The sequence below is a fragment of the Gavia stellata genome, chromosome 20 (genome assembly GCF_030936135.1).
Source record: "Gavia stellata isolate bGavSte3 chromosome 20, bGavSte3.hap2, whole genome shotgun sequence".
Taxonomy (NCBI): Eukaryota; Metazoa; Chordata; class Aves; order Gaviiformes; family Gaviidae; genus Gavia; species Gavia stellata.
Window position 1 is genome coordinate 2963705 of NC_082613.1, and position 23514 is coordinate 2987218.

The window sequence follows — 23514 nt, forward strand, 5'->3', positions numbered from 1 at the left end:
TGCGGAACACACCCCCATTGTGTCCCCTCAGCTAACTGATGCTCTGTGTGGCACATACTCCCGCGTTAATGTAACGCACAAAGCCAATTAAATGCCTGACTGGATGAAGCGATCACAGTCAAGTGACCCATTGCCAGCCAGTCAGGATTCAAAATTTCCAAATATCATTAAGGTATGTGCGTTAATCCCCTCCTAAAAGATTAAGCGTTTAACCTATTACTGCTGTTTCTGATGAGATACAGAAAATCTGCTGTGCTCGGGGGGAGAGCAGGCTGAACGGTGAAAGGAGCAGCATTTGCCCTGTTCCAGCCCCAGAGCCTCACACGTGGCCGTGCAGCACATCTCGCAACACCTTCCAGGCGGTTCACATGGATCGGAACGGGGCAGCGTGCATTGCTTCAAAGGGAAGACTAATTATTTTGCAGAAGAGAGAGTTTTGGAGACTGCCTCCATTCCCTCCCCACTCTCTCTGCGCCCCTTTGCCAGTAAAGAGAGATGTCAGAGAGGGAAATCTGCTTATCACCTCGCTGATTGATCTGTCTTAGCCAGGGCTGCTATAGATTTCTTTGAAATACAGATTTTTGTTGAACTTCCAAGGTAGCGTTGAGAATTGCAATACCTTCCTAGCCCAAGAGAGGTGTGAAGGTGATTTCCCCACCGATGCAGGAAGAAGGAGGAAAAATAGTCATTTGATTGGTGCGGTTTCCCTCATCGTGCGGCTTGACTGGGACCTGCGAGCACTCACATCCTTAAATGCTTTAAGCCATTACAGATGCTCCAGTGCTTGGTCCCCATCTGCCGTTTAAAAGCCAAGCCAGGAAAAGATGTCCCATAGCGGATTACTATATTACTATTACTATATCACTATGAGGAGGAACTTCTCTACTTTGAGGGTGGCAGAGCACTGGAACAAGCTGCCCAGAGAGGTTGTGGAGTCTCCTCTGGAGATATTCAAAACTCGCCTGGACACATCCCTGTGCAACCTGCTCCAGGTGACCCTGTTCTGGCAGGGGGGTTGGACTAGATGATCTCCAGAGGTCCCTTCCAACCCCTGTCATTCTGTGAGTCTGTGATTACACGCAGTGGACTAGGATCATCCATGGTTAATGTCTAAATAGTAGTTAAATTAACTATCAATGGTAAATTGTAATTTTTTATTTAAGTGAAAATAAATATGAAATGCAATAATGCAATCCCAGCATACTACTATGATAATTAAACAGACTTTGGAACCTTACCCTGACAGGGAAACCTCCTGCTGTGCCTTAGCACTGGCAAAGTCGCTGGTCCATGGGGGGAGAGGTTGGTGGCACTGTGTTAGTGAAGGCAAGCAAAGAGAAGATCTCTCTGCATACAGCCAGGCACTGGGGAAAAACCTGCAGGAACCGTTTTGCCCCCTCCACTCACCATTTCACCTACAGACATAATATTTAAAGGGTGTGGGGATGTAAAGGCTAGCATGCAATTGCATGGTTATTGTGCTCTTTCAGCTGCATGTGTAACACAACAGTTCAGATCCGGGTGACCAGTTGTGGCTGCTACACAGATGATGGCTACAGATGAAAAGCACATCTTTATGCAAATATGATTTGAAAATCAGGCCCAGCACTTGAACAGTAATGGAGTCTGATTTCTAGAACATAGTACTAGCCTTGACCCATGTTATTCGTGCGGGAGAGGAACACAGCCTGTCCTCCTGGAAAACCAATCTGTTTGCAGAATTTCTTTGCTGTGTGGCAGCATTTTCTGTGGGGTGAAGGTGGAGGGAGAGTTTCCTCCTCTCTCTCACTTTGATGGATGTCTGCTGTAGAGCAGAAACATGAGAGGTGTCAGGAATGATGGAGTGATGCTGAAGGCTCTGACAAATGAGCTCTTAAAAGTCCTGCTGCAGGACTGTTACCAGGGCTGCCTCCCCATCGTGAAGTGCACAGAACAGAGGATGTGCCCCCACACAGGCACTGGAGCTCACTGGTCTGCGTTAGCTTAGCCATCAGAGGAGGTGGGATGAGTATAAAGTGGAAGGGGGGGGCACGTAGACACATGTTCTGTCCTGCTGACCTGGTTCATAGGCAGTACATTGCTTTGGGAATGGAGTAACATCTTCAGCTGCTGCAGTGATTTGCTCAGGGAGCATGTCAAAACCTTGAGAATAAATATCATGAGCCCAGAATCTGTAACTCTCCTTTTCCTTCTCCCTTCCAGCTTGCTGCATTAGAGAGGCAAGTGTTCGATTTCCTGGGATACCAGTGGGCCCCTATCCTGGCCAACTTCCTCCACATCATCATCGTTATCCTTGGCCTGTTTGGCACTATTCAATATAGACCTCGCTACATAGTGGTGGTAAGTAATGTTTGTTTTGTTCAGAGCCATTCGAAGCCTTTCGCAGCCTTTGCTCTGGTGGGATATGGCAAGTGATGAGGAACTGAGTAAAGCCCTTGGGAAATCAGGCACGAGCATTGTAAACAATTTTAGCAGGAGATGCTGTGCTTAGGAACACATTGTTCAGCATGCTGTGCTTTTACTGTACTTACTCCAAACTTGGAAGGTATCAGATAATTATTACTGGTACCAAAGTAACACCAAGATACTGCACAACAGGCAGGGAGAACTAGATGCCGGACAAAGGCATGGCAGAAGCTCTTCCACACCCTCCAAACTTCTGCCCCTGTATCTCTAATCAGGCAAGAGACCATCTGCATATGGGAAACAAACAGAGGAAGAGAAAACGATTGCAGTGCTGACTCAGGGCATTTAACTGCCTCCAGCTGCATCACATACATATAAACTAATTTTTTTTATTGCTTCTTTCTCTCCACCCCATTCCCTTCTAGTATGCCATCTGGACTGCAATTTGGGTCACCTGGAACATCTTCATCATCTGCTTCTACTTAGAAGTAGGAGGGCTCTCAAAGGTGAGTAGGAGCTTTATGGGTGAGTGCCTAGGCTTTGCATGGGAGGGGGTGGTTAGGGTGAGGGGCAGGGAGCTGCCTGGGAGCAGGTCCTACTGCCTTGTCTACAGAGAGGGCTGCCTTACTAGGGGATGGAGGAGTACTGCTTGTTGTATGGTAAAAATTGGGAGCTCGTACTGATTTCTGTAGCCCTTTGCTGGTCAGTGCACGTGGTGGCTGGAATAGACCCTGCCCTTATAGCCAGTAGAGTGTATTTGCTTTTTAAAGGTGAGAGCAAGCCTGGCAGCAGAGCCCTCCTGAGGGGAGATGGGGTTGGAGAGCTAACTCCCAGCCATGATGCAAAAGTGGCTGGGGAAGGCTATGAGCTAACTAGATTACAGCTGATCCTTTTGTGAGCTGGTAACACCTTGGGACGAAGGTGTGTGAGCTGGAGGGGAAGGCGCTCATGCAGCAGTGAGCGTGCTCTCGCTGCCAGTCTGTCCTAGGGAAGAGCTGCAGCAGGGGCTCTGGCTGGGCTGATCTGGACTAAGGACTTCGTTGTATCTCTGTACCTGACCAGCTCTTGATACCTTTTTGCCTCCCGGTCCTGCTAAAGACCTAATGCACTTCAGCAGCAGGGGTAGCTACCTGGTGGTGGCCACACGAGGCAAAATATTTCCCGTTGCACCTTTTGGGAGAGGCTCTTCTCTCCGCTCAACAGCGAACAAACCAGAGGGGTGCTGGGGAGGCTGGAGCGTCTCCTCCGGATTCAGCCTCAGAGGTGATGTGGCTTCCCTGTCTTAATTCTTCCTTCTTAAATACAGTGGTAGTTATTCATGGCTCTTGACCAGGGGTGTTGTGAGTTAATATGTGAAGCTCTTTGAAGGCTAGATAAGCTAAGTATTGCTGTCTGCTTAATGAGGGGTGAGTCAGAAATAATAAAAATGGGAGGCAGGCCCTAAATTAAGCTGGGGCTGTAAGCAATGTATTACTAAGTGTTGCTGTAGCTTAGCAGACTCAGAGCGATTATAGGATACAGGTTCACTTCGGAGCACTCTACATCTGGCCTAAATTCCCAGGTCATACATCTAAGTTGCAGTCATAATTGGAACTGCACTATGTTTTTTATCAGGCTTACAGCAAGTTGAGAGTGACAGCATAAATCCTTTGCAGATAAGAAAATGTAACTTCCTAATCCCTCAATTCATCTCCATTTCCCTTCTCAATTATTCACAGAAACTTTGAGAGAGTTCTTGCCCAAAACAGTGATTACTCATGGTCTGAAAGCTCAGCCTGAGATGATCTCGGTGTTGGCTGTGACCAACTAAAAAAGAATTTTATGTAACTATTTAAACGCTTCCTTCTGCAGAGGAAATACCAGCTTGATAAACTGCTCTGGGAGCTTCTCTGACAGCCAGTGTTTGCTTCCAGCCAGCTGATTACTCGTGTTTACTAATCCCAACCTGCCCTGCAGCACCTCGGGTTGCTGTTCTGCAAGTCAAACAGGACAGCAAACTCCCCTTTCTCCACTACAGAGGAGCTTCATTTCGCAACCTTGCTGTGTGCCATGGCTCATTTTAGCAAAGCCGGCAGACAGAGAACCTTTATTTAGCCTACAGGGTGACCCTTGTGACAGGGGACTGTTATACTGCAGCCCGATTCTATAAAAGTTATTGACTCAGTGGACTTCCCTCTAGAGTGGCAATGAAAAATTCATGCTGTTAGTTTGGTGGCAACTGGCAAAAATGAGAGAGTATTTGTGCTCATTTGGTGGTAAAATCCTTTACAGCCTTGCCTCTGTTATCACTGAGTTATTTTCATTTTAAAAGGCTGTCTTGTAAGAAAAACTTATGATGCTGCTTTCTTCCCTCCTTTTCCCTTTAACTGAAGTTATTTGAGTCTTCATAATGGCAAAACAAAACCTCCCTTCCACATGAGAACAAAAGATACACCTGAAATAGGAATTAAGGTTTCTGTAGGACAGTGTGGCGCTTTGCAGGCTGGACTCAAGAGTAGTGTTGCTCTCCCGCTGCATCCCTAGAAACCTGATCCAAAGCCAGCTGACATCCGCAGAGTCATATTGATCTCTGTGGTCTTGGGATCAGACCCCAGAAGGACACCTGGGCTTGGATAAGCATGTGTTGAGCAGGCTCTTGGAGGGGACGAGGGCAGGGCAGCATCAGCCGGGGTTTATGGCAGCAGTGCTGCAGAGGAGCAGGTACCTCTGTGTGCCCTCAGGGGCCTTGGGAGGAAGCTGTCCTTTAGTTCCTAATAAGAAGTCAAAGCTTGTAACGAGCCTGGCAGTAAGCAGGTAGAGTGCAAATATTAGAAGAGCTCTGGTGGAGTGAGGCTGATGGAGCTGGTCAGGTAAGCGCTAACTCATTAACTATGACACTAAGTATGAATATGCTGGGGAGTGTTTCAGACAGGGCTGTGTTCCTGTGCAAGTCCCTGAAGGGGCTGATAGCTCTGAGGAAGGTCTTCAGGTGCTGTTTCCTCAGTGATTCCTGGTGAGCCTGTGGGAGAGTGGCATTCCTGCCAGTGCCGCGCCTGCCCCTCTGTACTCCTGACGAGGGCAGCGTGCCAGGGAGATCTCTGGCAGCAGCTAGCTAATTTGTAATGACAAAATGCAGAAAGGGCAGTGAGCTAGAAAGAATGGAGTTTGTTAACTTGGCACCTGGAAATGACAGCCCTGTGCAACTGAGACAGGTGATAACTCAGGTAGGTTGAGAAAGAGGGGAAAGGATCCAACTGTTTCTGCTGTAACAAGTTTGGGAAAAGCCTGAAGAATTGAAAAAATGAGGAAATGGTTATGTGCACTTATTGCAAAGAATTCTTTGTGCTCTGGTGCCTAGATCTGATTTCACAGCGGTGAGGGAGTGCAGGATGCAGGCAGGGAAGCGCTGTGCAGTACAAGGCTGAGGTGAGCATGGACACTTGTTCTTGTGCCCCCCTTGTTTGGGTGCCTGGCTGTTCTAAAGAACAGAAACCAGGGGCACCACGGCTGTGGGGTCTGTGAGGTAAGGCCCCATGTCAGCACATAAGCAATTAGGCAAAGGGGTTAAGAGACTATCTCTTCGTTATAAACTCTGTCATCAGTAGAATGTGGGCTGGTAGGTGCATGGCTGTTGAACTGCAGTTTGGGGGCTGGCTGTTTGCTTTCCTTTACCAAGCAATCACTTCTCCACTGACTCTTTTCTCCGTTGGGTTGTCTGCCCACCAATTCTCACCCTCTCTTTCCTCCTGTCTTTCATATAATTTCCTAAAGAGCTCTTCCTCCAGCAGTGCTCGCCCTGTCCTGGCCATGGAAACCCTGAGAATGGCTGTTCTGGCCAGCCCTGCTCAGGGTAGTTATAACCACTTACTAACCATCTACCTCCTAACCACTAGTTATAACTACCCTGAATTATTCTTTTTTTCCAAAAGGAAAATGCTCTTTCCTGCTCTGTGAATCTCTTCTCTACTTCTTGGAAGAGCTAAACTGGCCTGATTCCTATATTTCTATCCTGTCATTTTTTAATCTTGCGATCTTTTCTTAGTAGGAATAAAAGTGTGAAGTATGGCACAGCAGAACTTCATTAGGTGGCCAGACACAAATGGATCAGTGTAAGTGTCTAAGAAAGCACCTCCCTTGTTGCTGCCAGGGCTTCCCTAAGCATGTAGCCCATGCCAGCTTTCCTGTAAGTGCTTTGCCAATGAGCAGGCAAGAGATAGAGCAATCTGGACTCGAAGGGCTGCTCCTCAGCACTGGCAGTGAGAGGGTGATGTGCCTCCGGGCGGCTTTTGGCAGCATTGCCGTGCTGACTTGCTCTGCTTACAGTTCTGAGCACATTTGCAGCATCTGGGGGAGATGCAGGCTCTCCAAAAGTGCTGTACCACCGCTCTGTGGTGGGGCTCGCAGCCGAATTTCCAGATTGCTGTTCCTCCTCCTCTGGTCTGTTCCTCTCCCTCTTTCCTCTTTGTCCATCTGGCCATTTGGTTAGGTGAATTGTTGGGAGCTCTCTCTGAAGTTTCTAGTCTGTGTTTGAAATTACATGTTAAGCCTCTCCCTGTTGAGTGTGAAACACAGTTCCTCCTGCAACCCCCCAGTCTGAGTTAATTATTGAAATCCTGCTGGTCAGACATATGAGCATCTGTCTGTCCAGCTGCCACGCTGATTGACTCTTCATCATGTGCTTGAGAAACGTTCAGAGAGGTTTGAGGAATTGGTGTTGTGTATTTCAATGTATTCCTTTGTCTTTTCCCTCTGGAATTACTCATCTTGGAATGGTGAGGGTTTTTTACCCATCCTTTTTATTCTCTCTTGTCTACCCAGTGCTTTGATCTGAATCCAGAGCCATGGTGGTGGTCTAAATCTCCTCTGGAAATGGAAGCAACCCTTATTAGTCAGATGGGGGGTTATTTGTATTCCAGAGAATCTGGATAGCATCTTGAGATTACTTTGTACCTGCAGAACATACTGTGAGGAGGACGGATAAATGCATGTGTGATTACAGCTGTCCCTCAACTCCATCTAAATTTAGAAACTGGAAGCCCAGGATTTGGCCTTTAAATGCTGTGGCATTGTCAACGAGCCTGCTGAGAGACAACGAAAGTGCTTCTCCATTGTCTCAGGGTGATACAGCTATTCAGCACACATGACTAAAAGATAAACATTATATTTCCTATTTTGAGAAGAGATGTTCCCAACTGAAAATATTTAAAATTATTCTGCTGTCAAGCTCTGGGGGCTCCCATACAGGGCTCAGTTTGTTTCCAGAGCTGTTATAGTGCTGGCTTGCCTGATAATCCAGGAAATTTGGGGGGAGGCAGTTCAGAAGGCTGTTAGCAATGAGAAATCAACCCATCTCTGATAGTGTCCCTTAGAAAATACTTTCAGAACAGCTTTCAGAAAACTATTTTAGAAAAGGAACACAGCTGGCTCTGTGGGTGTCAGAGGTAGGTGTGAGTTTCCCCATGGGACACAGCAGGGTGAGGCTGGGAGCGGAAAATAGACTCTGTAAAACGTAGGTACTACAGTTTTAGTGCTGTTGTCCTCCTTCTCACACTGATGGCAAATGGATGGCAACCAGGTGCTACAACAGTTCAGAGTGATATGTGATTTTTTTTGGCTGGCCTTCAACATGCTCCTGAGAGGGAGCTCGTATCACTCTTTGCTCATATTTCTCTTCGGGCTGAAGGTTAAAGAGGGAGAGAAAGCCCTTCAAATAGCAGCCTGTCAGGAAACAAGGGGGAGTGCAGTTATACACCGGTCACTCTCTCTCCCTACAGCAGGGCTTGCTCACTTCTGGGACTGATTAACATCTTCCAACCTGCATACCGCTCTTAGGAGTATTTCAGTGTGTTCAGACTTCAAATGCATTGCAGAAAGGTTTTGGGAAACAGCTGTTTCCTAAACTTTCTCGCAACTGGTTCTTTTCTCCTGATTTTTAGTGTGCTGTTCCTATTTTGTAGTTTCACTTCTCTTCAACCCTCTTCTAGCAAATGAAGCTGGAAAACCACGGAAGACATCCTGGGATTTTTCTTCCCAGTGTCCCAGCAAGCCCTGAGCAACTGGAGGTCATTTAAGTGATTTTTCTTGAATGCTCTTTTACTGTGCCCTATTAGTGCAGGTATCCTCCGAGGGCATCCCGCCAGGGACAGAAGCAAAGGAACAGCATTGCTTTGGATGTTGAGACCCTTCCATTCACGCTGCCCTCGCGCCCTGCAGTGCTCCCGGCAGATACTTGTTCAGAGAAGTGTCTCTGTGACTGTGAGGGCATCCACAATCCCAGCGTGCAATCAGTATTCACTTTACATCTGTGAGATGGATGGCTCATGTGTGCGAGTCGTGGTGCTTTTAGAATCCAAATGTGCTCAGTTTTTCCAATCTGTTGTTAACTGAAGTATTTGTTTTTGCACAGAGCTGGGGCGCGATTGTAGGCAAAAAGCAGCGAGTGCTGGTTAGGACCTACTGTTCCTCCACCTGCCTACCTCCCTCCCAGCACCGGTTCTGCTTTTTCAGGCTTAATTCACAAGCAAGTTCAGCTTCTGCAGCAAAGTTAAGCCACAGCCAGTTCTATAAGGACTGACAAAAGGGAGATTCAAGAAGGAAAGCAGCCTGTTCCCTACTTTGCCAAATACACGTAGATGCCTCTGTAAGGAGCAGAGAAGGCACTGAAGGGGCTTTTTGCGTCGGTGAGGCAGAAGGTTTGGGAAGGCACCATCTGTGAGCTGGGAGAGGGAAGCCCTGGGGACCGAGGTTAAGAGTAGATCCTGCGGTGCCCTGCGGAACAGCTTTGTTTCTGTGCTAACTGGGGGAAGCCCCAGGCAAAGCAGCTGGAACTGAGTCCCTTTTTTGAGAAAGATGATTCTTTACTTCCCTAACCAAAGTGGTGAGTGGCTTGTGAGAGGGAGAAGAGCACAGGAGGGCTGCCTGTCTCCAGGAGGAAAAGCTTTTGCTGGGGAAGATGCATGCGTTTCAGAATGTGTAAACTTGGGAGAGAAAGAACAAGCTTCGCAGAAAAGATGCAATTTGGTAGATATGTGAGGTATCTGGGGGCTGCTGAAGAGCCGTGCCTGGCAGAGGGAACAAGCCAAAGACCCTTCTGCCAAAATTGTGAGAAGCTGGAAGAGAAAACTGTCTCTAGAAATGCAGATAGCACAGCACCTTGCACAGTGTGCATTATCCTGTAGCTGCCAATCTAATAATTATTCCCCACAGCCTTTAAAATGCAGTCAGCTCCCTTAAACTCCCAACCATTAATAGAGTTTTCTCTATTGTCTTTGCTGTTCAGGCTGCTTTTGCATTGGTGCCATACTTCATCTCCTGTGCCCTCCTCCATCTACTGTAAAACACATCCCATCTGTTGTGGTGATTATGTCAGGAGTTTGGCAGCTGTCTTCTCACTTAATTGTCCCCATTTCTTAACATGTGCTTCCTGCAGCATATTTTAATAACAGGTCTGCAAACCATTTTTGAGTATCCGTGGTGGAGTGGAGGGTACCTACACAATGTGTCTAGTGGGGCACTTGGTTTCTCTTCACAGGTTTTCTGGCTGGCATTCAAATTTTCTGCTCTTGTGACTCAAGTTTGCCCTGGGATACAAACACGGACACAGGAAAGTGTATCTGCAGGACTACCTGGCTAGGCTCTCTGTACTGGCAGTGGAGACAAGTCCTTTCTCCAGAGGGTCATTTAGAGCAGGAGCCTGGATTAGCTGCTCTGAATCTGTTTTTTCCCTCTTGACTCTACAGGGAGCTGAGGCAAAGGAGCTGCGACGCGAGGTTTCCCATGTTAGGAAGTGTGAATGCCCCAAGCTCTGGCTGCCACTGTTCTGGGAGCCACTTCTTTCCTTCAGGGACTGTGTAGGACCCTGGCACAAGCAGTGGGAAGTAGTATATGGATAGGTGCTAAACCTTTTAGTAATGGTTAGGTGGGGTGTGTATATCCAGTACCTGTTTCTACTCTGTAGAGACACAGAGGTTCTCTGTCTGAGAATTTTGTAATTTATCCTTCAGAATAAAACTTCCAACCCCTTGCCTTGTTTTGTGGTCAAAAGGGGTTGTTGATTCCATGTCAAAGTGACCTGAGAGGGCTGCTGGGGCACCCAGCACTTAGCACTCACATGTGAAGTGATGCAGCTGATCTATTCAGCCAGTTCTGAGTTTGTCTTCTAGCGTCTGCAGGGAGGGCTTTGCCATGTCCTGTAAGCTTAGAAGCCCAAAGCTCTCCCGGGTACTCCAGCGGGTACCACTCTTTTCTCAAGTGTGAGGAAAGTGTTGTCATTTTTAAATGAGCACCTGGTTGCATACTGAACTCCTGTACTACTTGTGTGGCATTTCAGTGTAACCCCCACAATGGCACGGTTTAAATTACTGAACTAGCAAAGATGAGATGAGCAAAACAAAAAGCCTCTCTCAGGGTAGAGATGATAAGGAATTGCTGGGGAAGTGTTTGCAAGAAGCTGCAATCATCACTGTGAGGTCAGCTCGGGTGGGAAATGTGACCTGAGACTGGCAGTGTGTCAGGTCAACAGAAGACACAGAAGTGTCATATGTGAAGAGTGTGGAAGGAAATCAGACAGAAATGGTAAGGGAACTTGTTAGATGTGTTAAAAGCTTGGAACAGAGGAAGATCTGTTGGGTTTTGAAACTCACTTTAAGGTTATGAAGTTCATATTTCTCAGGTATCTGTGATTCCCATAGTGGGAAGAGTGTACCCATAACACATGATTCTGACAGGGTGCTTAGTGCTGCCTTGTTTACTTTTTTCTTCTAGATTTGCAAGGTTAATCTCCCAAACCCAAAACTTGAGGGTACTTTTCTGGGTGCAGGAACCACTAACAAAGTGTTCTTGGGTCTGCAGCCTAGAAACTGTCTTTCTGAGTTAGAAGCTGCTCAGGCCTGCTTCTGAAGTGTGCTACGTGATGCTGAAATAGCTTTGTTGGAGTGCTGCAGGACTGCCTCAGAAATGGTTCCCACCACAGAAGCCTGCCTGTGGAATACTTACAAGGAACATAAAGCCAATGTATTTTCATCTGTGCTATCATTTCTTGAGGGTGGAACCTTAAAACTTTAGGTTTTCCGTTGATTTTAATATGACCTCCATCTGACAGCATATCAGACGCTCTTATAGTAAACGGGGATCTCTTGGCCACTTTTCTCTTTAGGACAGTGAGCTCTTGACATTCAACATCTCCCGGCACCAGTCATGGTGGAGTGAAAATGGTCCTGGCTGTGTAAGGAAGGAGGCTTCAATGTCTGGCATCAAAGGGCTGGAGAGCCATTCCTACATCTCTGTGATAGGCTGTGCCCTGGAGTATCGGTACATTGAGGTCATGCACAGCTCCTTCCAGATCCTGATCGCGGTGAGTACATTGCTGCAGCGCTGCGGGGTTGCAATTGCTGAGGAGATGCTGTTTGGTTTTATTTTATTTCCAGGCATAGAGGCTGGCCCATATTTTCCACCCCATTTTGCATCATCTGATTGCAAAAGCCTCTGTGAATGTTTTTTTGTTCGTTCTCCTGTTCTCTCTTATGAACAATATTGCTTGAAAGAATTGGAAATGGATACCAGCAATGTAACACCTGCAGTAATGCATCACATGCGACCATACAATAACAAATCATTCTGTATCCCTGTTGGGGTGTGGAAATTCACGTTTTGACAAGGACAGAGACCCTTCTGAAGAAGGATTTCTCTTATTCCACTTGACTTAGTGACGGGAGGCAGAGCACATATGTGCACATTTGTTGTGAAGAAATAAAAGGGAGATCCTTATCTCCAGAAAATGAAAGAAACTTTAAGGCAGCAGAAAGCAGCATATTTTCTTTCTGCTGACACCTAAGATACATGCACTAAATGTTTTCATCAACTCTTTCCTCACTGGAAACTTCCACAGGCTTTTTAAAGTACTCTGCAGTAATTCAGTGTCCTTAATGTTCACTGTTAATTAATTGTTTCTCACTTGTCTGTGAAATTATCTGAAACAAAATGTCCGTTGTGCCCCTTACTTTGCTGGTACTCCTGCATTTTGTAGCTCCATTAGAGTTAGCAGCTCGCATCTTTCTAATCTGCCTTGGTTTGTTACTTTGTGGTTAATGGCTTTAAGTACAAACGGACGTGGGCTGGTGAAACATTCACATTTCAGCTTTCAGTTTTGGCTTTAAAAAGAAGGGCAACTTGCCCTGGTTAAATGTTAAAGGATAACAAATAGAGAAATTCCAAGCTTCTGGAGTGCCAAGTACTTCTCTGCACGTTTTCCGTAAAACTTTTCACTGTCTTGATCCTGCATTTCCTATTAGCTGGGATGATCTGTGTGACCCAGTGAACTGCCGGGAGGGGGGAAGACTCAGACTCCTTTCTTGCCATGTCACAAAAGAGGCAGACAGAGAAGCTCCTGTTTCCTGAGTTGGATGGACTCCCTGGCATGTGTGCTGGCTGTTAATATTTGGTTAGTTTTCCTTCAGGGAAAATGATCTGCATTAAACTGTCTGAGAGTTGCTTTGACGCATATGTATGAGAAAGGCAAACCTACGTATCCAGAAGAATAGAGCCCGTTGTCTTTTATAAAGGGCCATTAGCTGCAGCCGGATTGATGCTGCTGAGCCGGTGCTGTTCCTGAGTTTGGTGAAACAATTGGCAGACTTTGAAGTCAGAACATCCCAGACTTTTGAAGTGCAGAAGCATGTCGCTGTTAGCACCCTTCCTAAAGGCCTGAGCTGGCATGAGCCCCTGTGCCCCAGGCTAGAGGTTCAGCCAACAAATGGTCCCGAGTTTGTTTGGAATAGACTTTTGGTTTTTGGCAGCTTATTAACTTAGGCACGTGGCCCTGAGCTAAGTGATCACACTGATATGTAGGAGTCTCTGTCTCTGGGAGTGTTTTCTCCTTTGCTTCTTCCCAAAGGCACGTGACAATATTCTCTGTGCAGCTGCAAAACACCACCAAGACCCAGATGGGGAGACAGAGGAGGGAACTATGAGATAAAATAGGATTTAGGTAAATATTTTCTCTCTCCTTCTCCCTGAGATTTAAGTTGCGGTCGATTTTTGAATCCTAAACCCTAGAAATCAGGCTAAAATACTGGCATGCAAGAAAGCCCTCTGGGCTGAGCTATGCAGAGTGAAATAAATTTCTACTTGTCCTGTAGTAATGGTAGATTATGGAAGCCCCAGACCTGTAACTCCTGCCAGCTCTGAAATGCTCATATAGTTTTGTCATGTAGTGGGAGAAATAGAGCTTTTCCTCGCTGCTTTGCTGAGGTAAGGCAGAAAGCAAGCCTTTTCACTTTCTCAGAGAAAACAGTCAGCCAGTTTTCTCCCTCTTTAGTCTCTGAGGGTCAAACTCTTTGATCCCTGCCAGTGTCTTTTTCAGTTCTCTTTATCTCATTTTAAGGCAGATTTTATTACAGGCTGCTGTCCTTCCCAGAGCGCCTGGCAGGTACTGTGCTGCAGACAGGCAGGGAGAGCAGATCAATAGTACAAAAAACATGACTAGGAACTTGAAGGCTCAGGGGATGCAGCAAGGGACATGACCTAGTTCCCTCCTTGTCTGCCACACATTTGAGACTGGAATAGTCAGTTCCCTGTTAAGAAAAGCAAGGGACAGGCAAAATTGTGCTTTCTGTAATTTTTTGCTTTGCCTAATGGTTTTTAGAAGTTGGGGGGGGGGGGGTGGTGGTGGTGGTTTCTGGGTTTTTTGTTTGGTTTCTTTATTCCAGATATGGTAGTGTGAAATCTATGTTCTTTAACTATGCGGTACCCAGCTGTGGATATTTCAGTTGTTTTCTGGAAATACCAATTTCTTGAGACTGAGGAACTGTACTGCACCATATTGTGTACTTGGGGTAAGGCTTGCTGAATTCAATCTTGCATGCCAAAGGAGAGGGAAAGCAAAGCTGAACCCATCTGGTGAGCACAGTGTTGGCTGTCATCTTGACTCCTGCTGACTATATTATCCTGCTCCTGGGCATACATTTGAAGATACATAAGGTCTCAGTCTGCTTTTGCTCAGAGCTTGTCTGTACTCCTTGAAGGCAAAAGCAACTCCTTTAATCTGGAATGCGATCAAACTTGGGCATATCAGTCACCATGCATGATACAAGTAGCTGTAGGGCCCAGTATGAAAATCTTTCTCAATGCTTTAGCACAGAAAATGCTGGAGGAAAAAGCTTACTGTAATAACATCTTAAAGTCCGTACTGTTATAGAAATGTCACTGTAAAACTAATCCTACCAAACCAATTAGGAAATGCAACAGCAACTAGTTTGTCAAGAAAAGAAATCTGCTTTGTTTTTTTCTTAGCAAGGATTCATCTTGCATCTCCCCAGCTTGCCAGCCAGCAGGGAGAGGCATGATTTCTAGTTGTGAAATACCTGGCATAGCTCTGGGCTGTCCATATGGTAGTTCTGGGAGTGGGGAGCATTAGGCTTTTCCTGAGGCTCCATTGAATGGGATGGAAATAGGAAATGTCTTCCCAACCAAGAGAACTCATTGCCTGCCTGTCTGCTGCTTTCACTCAGACTGACAGGTTGGAAGGTTCCCAGGAAGGCGGCAATGCAAGCCTTCACAGCAGATGTTATGTGAGAAGCAACGCGCAGGAGATGCTTTGCTGTTGGCAGAAGCTAGATTTTCAGTGGTTGTAATTGCATCCAAAGAGTAAAGACGGTCAAGGAATCAAAGGATTTTGATTGCCTCTTTTTGGCTATCTGGTCACAATAGCTCTTTCATAAGCTGGCTTTTTGCTTTCTTGTAGCAGACATCTCTTCATTTTCCCCTCTCGCACTGACGAGAGCATACACACTTCATTAGCTCTGATTAGAAGTGAAACCTAGAATACATCTGCCCTGAAGGAGACTCTGCGCATATTCTCTGTGGTGGAAAAACCAATGGCAAGTTTTTCTATTGAGGGAAGAGTTGGAGTCCAGAATATTCACTAGGACAGAAGTAGACTAAAGCTCAGATTTTACACAAGCAACAGTAACACCTCCTAAAATTTGCCCTCCTGTCCTTCACGTATTTTGCACGCTTGCAGCTAGCTGGTCCCTTTCTGTAGATTTTGCTGTAATGCAATCTTTTCTGGCTCCAGTACTTTAGTTCAGTGCTGCTGGTTTATGAACACTTTTCAACTAGCTATTAAAAAGTTAGCTTCAGATGACTGAGGGGCAGAAAGATGTACAGACGTAGGTTTTCCTCATTCCCTTTGGGCACACTTGTCTCTTCCTGTCTTTCCTGCTCTGTTCATTTGCCTGCAGAATGCTTGGGACATCCCAGCTCCATCCTCTTTTGTTCGGCAGCATGTGTGTTCCCAGGCTGTCTGACAGGCTGACTGAACACACCTGCCTACCACATGTGTTCCTAATAAAAACCTTAATCGGATACTTCTGCAGCCTGGAGGAAGCTGGTACTGAACACGCAGAACAAGTAGAGAAACAACAGCAGAGGCTAAAGTGCAAGAACATTCTTTAGGGAATTAGAGCAATAGCTTAGTGTCATTTTACATCACTGACATTTTTCCTCCTCTATCACCTCCCCTACGTGATTTGCAAATATCTAAGCATTATTGCTATTTCCCTGGGATAGTAGAGCTTAAACCCCTCTTTTGTATTGAAATCAGCAACCAAGATGGCAGTTTGAGCAAGAGTGAAATTACTTCTAAATTCTTGGCCTCTGTGAAGCTTTCTGTTCTATGTAAATTGCTGCTAAACTTGGTGATGTCTGAGGGCTTGATACATCTTCATCAAGGATGCAGTTAGAAGGGAACCATTGGTGTCTCTTGGAGTCTGCTCATCCCACTTTCTAGCAGGCTCTTCCGCTGAAAAGGACTGGACAATAGGAGCGGCATTTCTCCTCTGTAGCTATATTTCATTCATAATTCATGCAGAAGGTGAGACATGGGGAGTCCCAGGAGTTCATTTCATCCCTGAGGTGATACGTTTAATTATAGTTTAGGTCAGCCCATATAAAAATGCAATTCATGTTTATATTGTATGTTTCTTCCCTACTTGCCACTTTCCTGTTTGGGCCAGGTCATGAGCAAAACTTCTTTAAATAAAATGTGCCATTAGATAAGCAAATTTTTATTGAGGAAGCTCATGTAACAAAGGAATGGATTATAAAGTCAATGAAAAGTAATTTTTAAACACCGAGCAGGTAATTTTGAAACAAAGCCAGGAGACAGAAGAAATAAAAAGAAAACCCTCCCCTCCAAGGGAGCTGGAATTGAAGGTTTAGGGAAGTTCACTTAATTCACTAGTTTTTGGTTGGGTTTTTTTGTTTTTCTGAATGCAAAAGGTCACCTTAGTCATAAAAGGAAAAACACATGGGGTGAGAGGAAGGATGATTGAGGGTTATGAGGCATTAATTTCTGTGCCAAACAAACTTCCTAAGTCAGTCTTACTGCTTGCTTGGTGCTTCTCTGAACCATGAACAGTTTTCAGAGGTTTAACAGGTTCCCTGTGAGAGTATAGCTGATAATTGTTCATGCACTCTGCCCATAAACTGGGCAGGTAAGTAACTTTCATTGTTAATGCCATCAGAAGTTCCCTGACACAGCTATAACATAGGGTTTGTGTGTGTACATGTTACAGAGTATAATCATAGTGAATGGATTCAGGGTTGCCACTTTGCACGGCTATTAACTCAAAGTTCCTGCTCTGAGGCATGATGGAAAATCTGAGGAAAGAGAAAACCTTCCTAGAGTTCCCTTGGAATCAGGCCACACATTCAAGATGCATCTTTCCTGGTTGGATATTTGTGTGTATGTAAATTGCATGATTTGACCTTATATCCTGTAAAAGGCTGGATCTTCAAATTATAAAAGTGCTAGAGCAAGTATGAAGAATGTGTGTGACCACACTCCAAATTTGATCCTAGGGTGAGCGCAAACGCGCTTACGTTGGAGACCAGGGCGTACAGATGGGTGGTTAGACATCTCATTGAACGCTGGGACGGCTTTAAGCTGAAGCACTCCGTTTTTCCAAGAGCATCTATGTGTTGACGTCATTAGCTACCACAGCCCAGCTGATGAGGGCTAATTGCTGATTTCGCAGCCAAGCCTACTCATGACGCAATACAACGCGGAGCAGCCTCGGGGGCGGCGTCAGCACCATGGCCAGTTCCGGGGCCGGGCCGCAGCCCTCCCGTCCGGCCACCAAACCTGCCCCAAAGCTGCCCCAAACGTCAGGAAAAAAACCTTTCCCCGGGTTTTCTGTTAGCACAGTACAAGCAATAGAAGAAAAGAAAAATCTCTGATTATTCTCTTCGTGTTTGTTTGGTTTGGTTTGGGGTTTTGTCTGCCTTTACAAAGCAATGGTTCTACTCAGTGGCAATTTTAAAAGTCAGCAAGTGAAATTAGATTGGCTATTGCATGTGGCCTTGCTGTTACCATTGCACCCAGAAGGATTTTTATTTGTTTTCCTGCATGAAGTCTGCTGTAGCTCATAGAAACTTAGTGTGAAGCAGCCCTGCATTCAAAAATGCACAGCAGGAGAATGGGTGAGTCCATAGAGCTACCTCTCTTCCACTGAGGTACTGGGACATGCCCTATGGATAGGGCCCACCCAAGAGGAAAGGAGAGAGCTGGCTTGTCTTTCAGACGGTTATAGAAAATTGTAAAGGAAATACAAGGTTTAGTGATGCTACAAAAACATTCCATTTCCTTCCAACAAGGTGTGTTTTGTCAGGGAGAGCTGGAGAAACCACGAATGCCGTATAACTCCCCAGTAGAAATCTCATTATCTTGCCTTTCGTCTTCTGGTGTGATGTATTTTTCTGTCATATTAAAAATGAATGGACTCTACTTTTCAAGCCCTACCATGCATCATTCTGTCTTCCCTTAGAGTGAGTCACTGTATGTTACATTTTAACTCTTGTTCAAAAGAATTGAGTTCACAGTGGAAAACAATTATGTCTCACAATAACTTTACTAATGCAGTTACTGTCAACCAAGATCTCGCTAAGTGGGGTGTTGTGTAAAGATGTAAAATGAAGGATGGAGAGGATATTTGATTAACAGGAAGAAGGCAAAGCAAATAAAACCCTGCTGGATCTAGAATCCTTAACTCCCGTAGTACCAGAAGTTTTTTTTTCTCTATTCAGGCTGAGTAACAACTTGCTACTGAAATGGAATGAGGCAGTTCTGATGCTTTAGAGTGTCTACAAACCACCAACTAAGGACAGACCCACCAGGCTACTTTAAATTGCTTTTTTAATGCTCACTCTAGTTTTCTGCTCTAAAGACTGCTCTGAGCAATGGGTTGACACGGGGGCCACACCATGCCAGGATGGCTGTTATTTGAGAGGCACCCTATTGTTTTACTGCTCCTTCCCTGCCTCCCTCTGGTTCCCAGGAGGTGGCAATTTACTGTTAACCTAGGCAATTTGTGAATTAAGACCATTGCTTTCATCTTGTCTGTTTCTCACTGTGCTCTGGCCCATTTACTTTGCAGGCCCAATGCTTGATTAGTCCATGCAGAAGTGTTTATTCTCCAAAGATAGAAAGAACCTTAGAAATTGTAGAGCTAAAGTACAAGTGGGATTTCTTTCCAATGAATTTTTGATCTCTGAGTTTAAGTTACTAAAGATTTCAGTGTCTCTGAACGTTGCTGCCAGTACATCACCATTTTTATGGTTAACTAAGTTTCTATCTCATCTGCATAAAAACTGCTCACATCTTGTTGGTTGCTCCTGCACCAAAGTAATTTGTCTTCCCTTGCATACCCCTTACGACAGGAACACAGAGCTGATGAGTTCTTGTCCCTGGACCTCTGTTAATAAAACCTGCCCCTGTGTGTCTGTGCTGTATATAGTCATCTCAAATGTTACATAAGGCACTCTCCTGCATCCTCGTTGCTTCTTACAGAGAGTAAACTTAGCACGGTAGTTTCAGTGTCAACAAAGCCAGCCCATGTTCTTGCCAGTCATGCTAGCAACAGCAGGCTGCTACTCTGAAGGTGAGGATGGGTCTTGCAGGTTTTTAGTTTGGACCTTTGTGTGTGCTCCCAGCAGCATCTTCCCCTAACCCTACACCTGCGCTCCCCACCTTATGGCAAATATGACTTGGCCTCACCGTTACAGTAATGCTGCCAAGTTGACAGTAAATGTTGGCTGTTGAAGTCACGCCAAGCAGGTTTTGACCAGTCTCACAAGATTGATGCTAAAATGGTTTATTCTCTTTATTTTCCAGCTGGTGGGCTTTGTCTACGCCTGTTACGTTGTTAGTGTTTTTACAGAAGAAGAAGACAGCTGTAAGTATTTAGCAACAGATCCCTTGACAAAGGTTTTATTAAATTTTATTTCTCTCTCAGATGTTTGTCTATCAGGACTGAGCTGCCATCAGACTTCTTTCCATCTCTCCATCAATGTGATATGGCACTACCTACTTTTCAAGGATCAGCTATTTTAATGTGAGGTTTTTTCCCCCATGTCACTGTGCGTTAGATGCTGTCATTCTGCTCTGCTTTCAGCACAAAAAAGCTTGGTTTTGGGCTTCTCACTCCGACTAAGCTTTAGAGAAACTGGGTAGCTTCTTATGTTATCAAGCTTATATAGCTTAAGAATAATTGCTACTGAAATATTACCGTTGTAATAAAGAGTACCTACAACAAAGAACACAGCCCAGTACTCGAGTAGGCCACCTGCCCAGTATCATATGCCACAGGCTGAGGATGAAGCAGGACATGAGATGTCTTGCCAAGGACCAACCTGACCACTTAACGTAAAAGCAGAGGAAGTACTGTATCTGAATTACAAGGAGGAGGAAGGAGCTGACTGCCTCGTGTTTGGTATACAAATCCCTCAAGTGTCATGCATTCACTATGACGTGTCAGAGAAGAGCAAAGACTCAGAGGAATCACTTGGGTCTGTGGGATCTATGCAGATATTCGTAACCTGGTCCTGGATTGCTTTGCCCTTCTAAAACTCCCTTTGAGACCAATAATTTCACAAACAAAAGAAGGATGCATAGGGTTCAAATCAATGTGAAGTCTTTTCTTTGGCAGTGTTTTGGGTGTAGGCCAGTTTACTCCAGGTAAGGATCTGATCCAAAGGCTTTATATCCAAATATCACTTCTTTAAGACATTCATTAGGTTTGTGCAAGTAGCTTTGTTGTTTTAAAGAGCAGCTGGCATGGATGTTAGGTGAAAAACAACAGCTTTGAACTGAATATTTGAAAGTATGTGAAGAATGTTGATTTCATAGGAGTGAGATGAGATGCATTTGCTTATCATCTGACTTGTCCACATGTTCTTCTGTTCCTTCCCGTGTGGCTGAACTCATTCTACTGGCTTTATTTATCATTAGTTTAGAGCTTGGCAGTGCACTTAGCGAAGGTGCTACATCATAAGTAATATTTTTAAAATTAACCCTATAGCTCTTCTGCTAGCTAAATAGCTTGAGTTCTGAGCTCCTTTTGAATATTGTAAAGTAATAACTTGACAGAGCTCATTTTTATAGTAGGGATCTGTTAGGAGAGGCAACCACATGGAAGGGAGGATTATCTAGAAACGCAGAGCTGTTAATTTAAGGATACTTTTTTTTTCTTCCGCTAACAAATTCCTTTTCCCTCCCAGTTTCCCAGCTTGGAGTTAAAATGCCAGCTTGAATAATTAACAATGACAAACCATCAATATTTCACACTCACAGTGGTAGATCCTTCCAGTGACCCGAACAAATTTGAGCTGCGTTTTAATTTTCTCTTCCATTTGTGGTTTCCTTTAAATGTTGCTTTGATATGCAGCATGAAGTAATTATAAGTGCTGAGGCACATTAATCAGGAAGCTCATGCTAACGTGATTTTCATGAGAAAACACAGCAGTAGGGATCTACTAATGCTGAATTGTGGGCAAGAATATTTTAGATGTGCTAATGCACTGTAATATATTGCAACAATGAACCACAGTTAAGATTTTTTTTTAAGTAAGTAAGTGACTTGGATTTTGAGTGCTTCCATGCTTGGGTGCTCGGATGATAGGACTTTGTTCAAGGTACTAGACAGTTACTGAAAATTGCAGTTCTTTAAAGTTTCCTAATTTAGATATTTCACAACTGAGGTAATATAGTTAGTATCCGTTTTTTAAAACTGCAGGCTGTCTTGATTTTAAAATACGCAAACATTTTCAAAAGTGGCTGAGAAAAGGTTGTCTCACTGGAACTACTGGAACTACCCCCAATTAACTTAGAACCTCTACAGATTTCGCCCATTAACTGAGTTGTTCCAAAATCACAGTATCAGCATGAAGCTATCCATCAAGATGGAATTTGTGAGAATACGTTGTCCTTGGGTTTCTAAATATATTTTGAGAGGGGGTTTTTTTTTCACTACCAATATATTTAGTAAATATTTTTTCTATTGTTTGTTCACTAAAAAATACCAAAACTTTTTAGCTAAAATTTAAAATAATAGTGCCACCTTCAGGAAAGAAAAATAAACAGGCATTTATATAGTTAATAAGACTCTCCAGTTATTTTTAAATGGCATTTGGACCAGATAGTGCATTTTGTTTGGAAGTGTGAAAGCTAACTTGGCAGCAAAAAGTGCTCTAAGCTGGATCTATTGTAAAGGTTTTTGCAAGGCCTACTAGGTCAGCCACAAATCACACCACATCGTACCCCCACTGCCCTGGCTATGTTGGCCAGCTCAGTAATATAGACTTGGCCTAATTTCAGGGGAACTAGGAGAGACTTGGAAAATTCTTCTATGGTTACTATGGGAATTGTCATTTAAAACTTCCCTTGTTTAGTTACATTGCCCTTATGTGAATACTGGAGAAGGGAAGTATTGTTCCTTTTTGTATACAATTAAAAGAAACTGAGTTGGCAGAGGGGACGTGAAAAATATCGGAGCTGACGATAATGAGGTATTTGCAGTTTTCCAAAGCTGCTGTTGTCTGGCTTGCAGGAAAGACAAGTGGGGCGCAAGAAAACTCCCACTTCACTTTATAACCTTCATGGGGATTGCTGTGCTGCCAACTTGTCCACTGGCATTCACTCACGAGCCGTTCCCCAGCTTCCTTCTTTCAGCGCATCGCTGAATGGCTGAGGCTTTGTCAGCTCAGTTCTCATGTGAAGTTGCAGCATGGTGGCAATATCCAAGGAGGCTGAGGGAGGCCCTCTTGTTTTTCTGGAGTCTTTTGTTAGCTCTCTGCTTTAAGTCTTGTGCTAGCTGAATCCCCTCCTTGGCACACTTGCCTCCCGCAGGAGACCCTGGAAAAGAGGTCTGTACAGGCAGAGATTTCCACCAGGCAATCCATACCTGAAAAATCATTTTTCTGTTCTCTTACTAATTTTTGTGTTATGCCATGACATGCACCAACTTTCTCTTTCATTTCCTTTCAACTTTCTGGCCATGTTTGTTAATTTATTTGAGTTTTGATTTTTTTTCAGTTGATTTCATTGGTGGATTTGATCCATTTCCTCTCTACCATGTCAATGAAAAACCCACCAACCTTTTGTTCAAGCAGACATACCTGTAAGTATCATTGCCTGTGCTAAGAGGCTATGCATGCCTCTTAGTTTGATGGCTCAAGGGTGCCACAGGTTTGGGTTTTTTCCTCCTTGCAGGTTGATTTCTCCAGCAGGCTTTTCAGGCATGGAATGAATGAACGAGTGGACACCAGAAGGGCTGAAACTGCCTCCACTTAGCCCCAGGCTGCCAGGGGGAAACCGGTCTTGCCATACTTGGCTTATGGCAGTGCTGTTTGATAGCAAGCAGTGGGGCCAGCTGTAGGATGTTATTGTAAACAAACTACTAGATATCTTTTCCTTGAAGAAAGCAAAGAGAGGCTTTTCAGCAGTGAATGGTGACCAAGCAGGTAAAGGTAGGAGCTGTGAGGAAAGAAGAGTCAGCCTCAGTGGATGCTGAGAGTAAGCCATTAGCAATAGCAAAATATTATTCTTGCTCTCAGGGTTAAATCATGGTTTGTCTGGCAGAGTCTCAATGAAAGATCTTTACTGGGGTAAAATTTATGCAACATCTAGTTATTTAAGCTGTATTGTAACTCTGTGGACAGGCAGTCATAACTGAACTCTGACCTATACATCCATGCAATTTTGACCACTGGCCACATCTTTGTCATCCTCCAATAATCTTCCCATGGTAACACCACAAAATTTGACTGTCTTGGGTACAGGGTCTCGCTGTATCT

General features: G+C 44.7%; 1 protein-coding gene across 4 annotated transcripts in view; it reads left to right on the top strand.

Annotated features, from left to right (window-relative positions):
- NKAIN4 (sodium/potassium transporting ATPase interacting 4) overlaps positions 1 to 23514 on the top strand; it is a 52759-nt gene that overhangs the window by 23671 nt on the left and 5574 nt on the right. For 2 of the 4 annotated variants that reach the window (XM_059827191.1, XM_059827192.1), the window contains exons 2-6: positions 2203 to 2340; positions 2832 to 2912; positions 11540 to 11737; positions 19556 to 19616; positions 22754 to 22838. In XM_059827191.1, coding sequence (XP_059683174.1) covers positions 2203 to 2340; positions 2832 to 2912; positions 11540 to 11737; positions 19556 to 19616; positions 22754 to 22838 — 563 coding nt within the window. Of the gene's footprint in view, positions 1 to 91; positions 173 to 2202; positions 2341 to 2831; positions 2913 to 11539; positions 11738 to 19555; positions 19617 to 22753; positions 22839 to 22930; positions 22968 to 23514 lie in introns of those variants that run through there. The other 2 variants (XM_059827190.1, XM_059827193.1) reach the window with 2 other exon arrangements.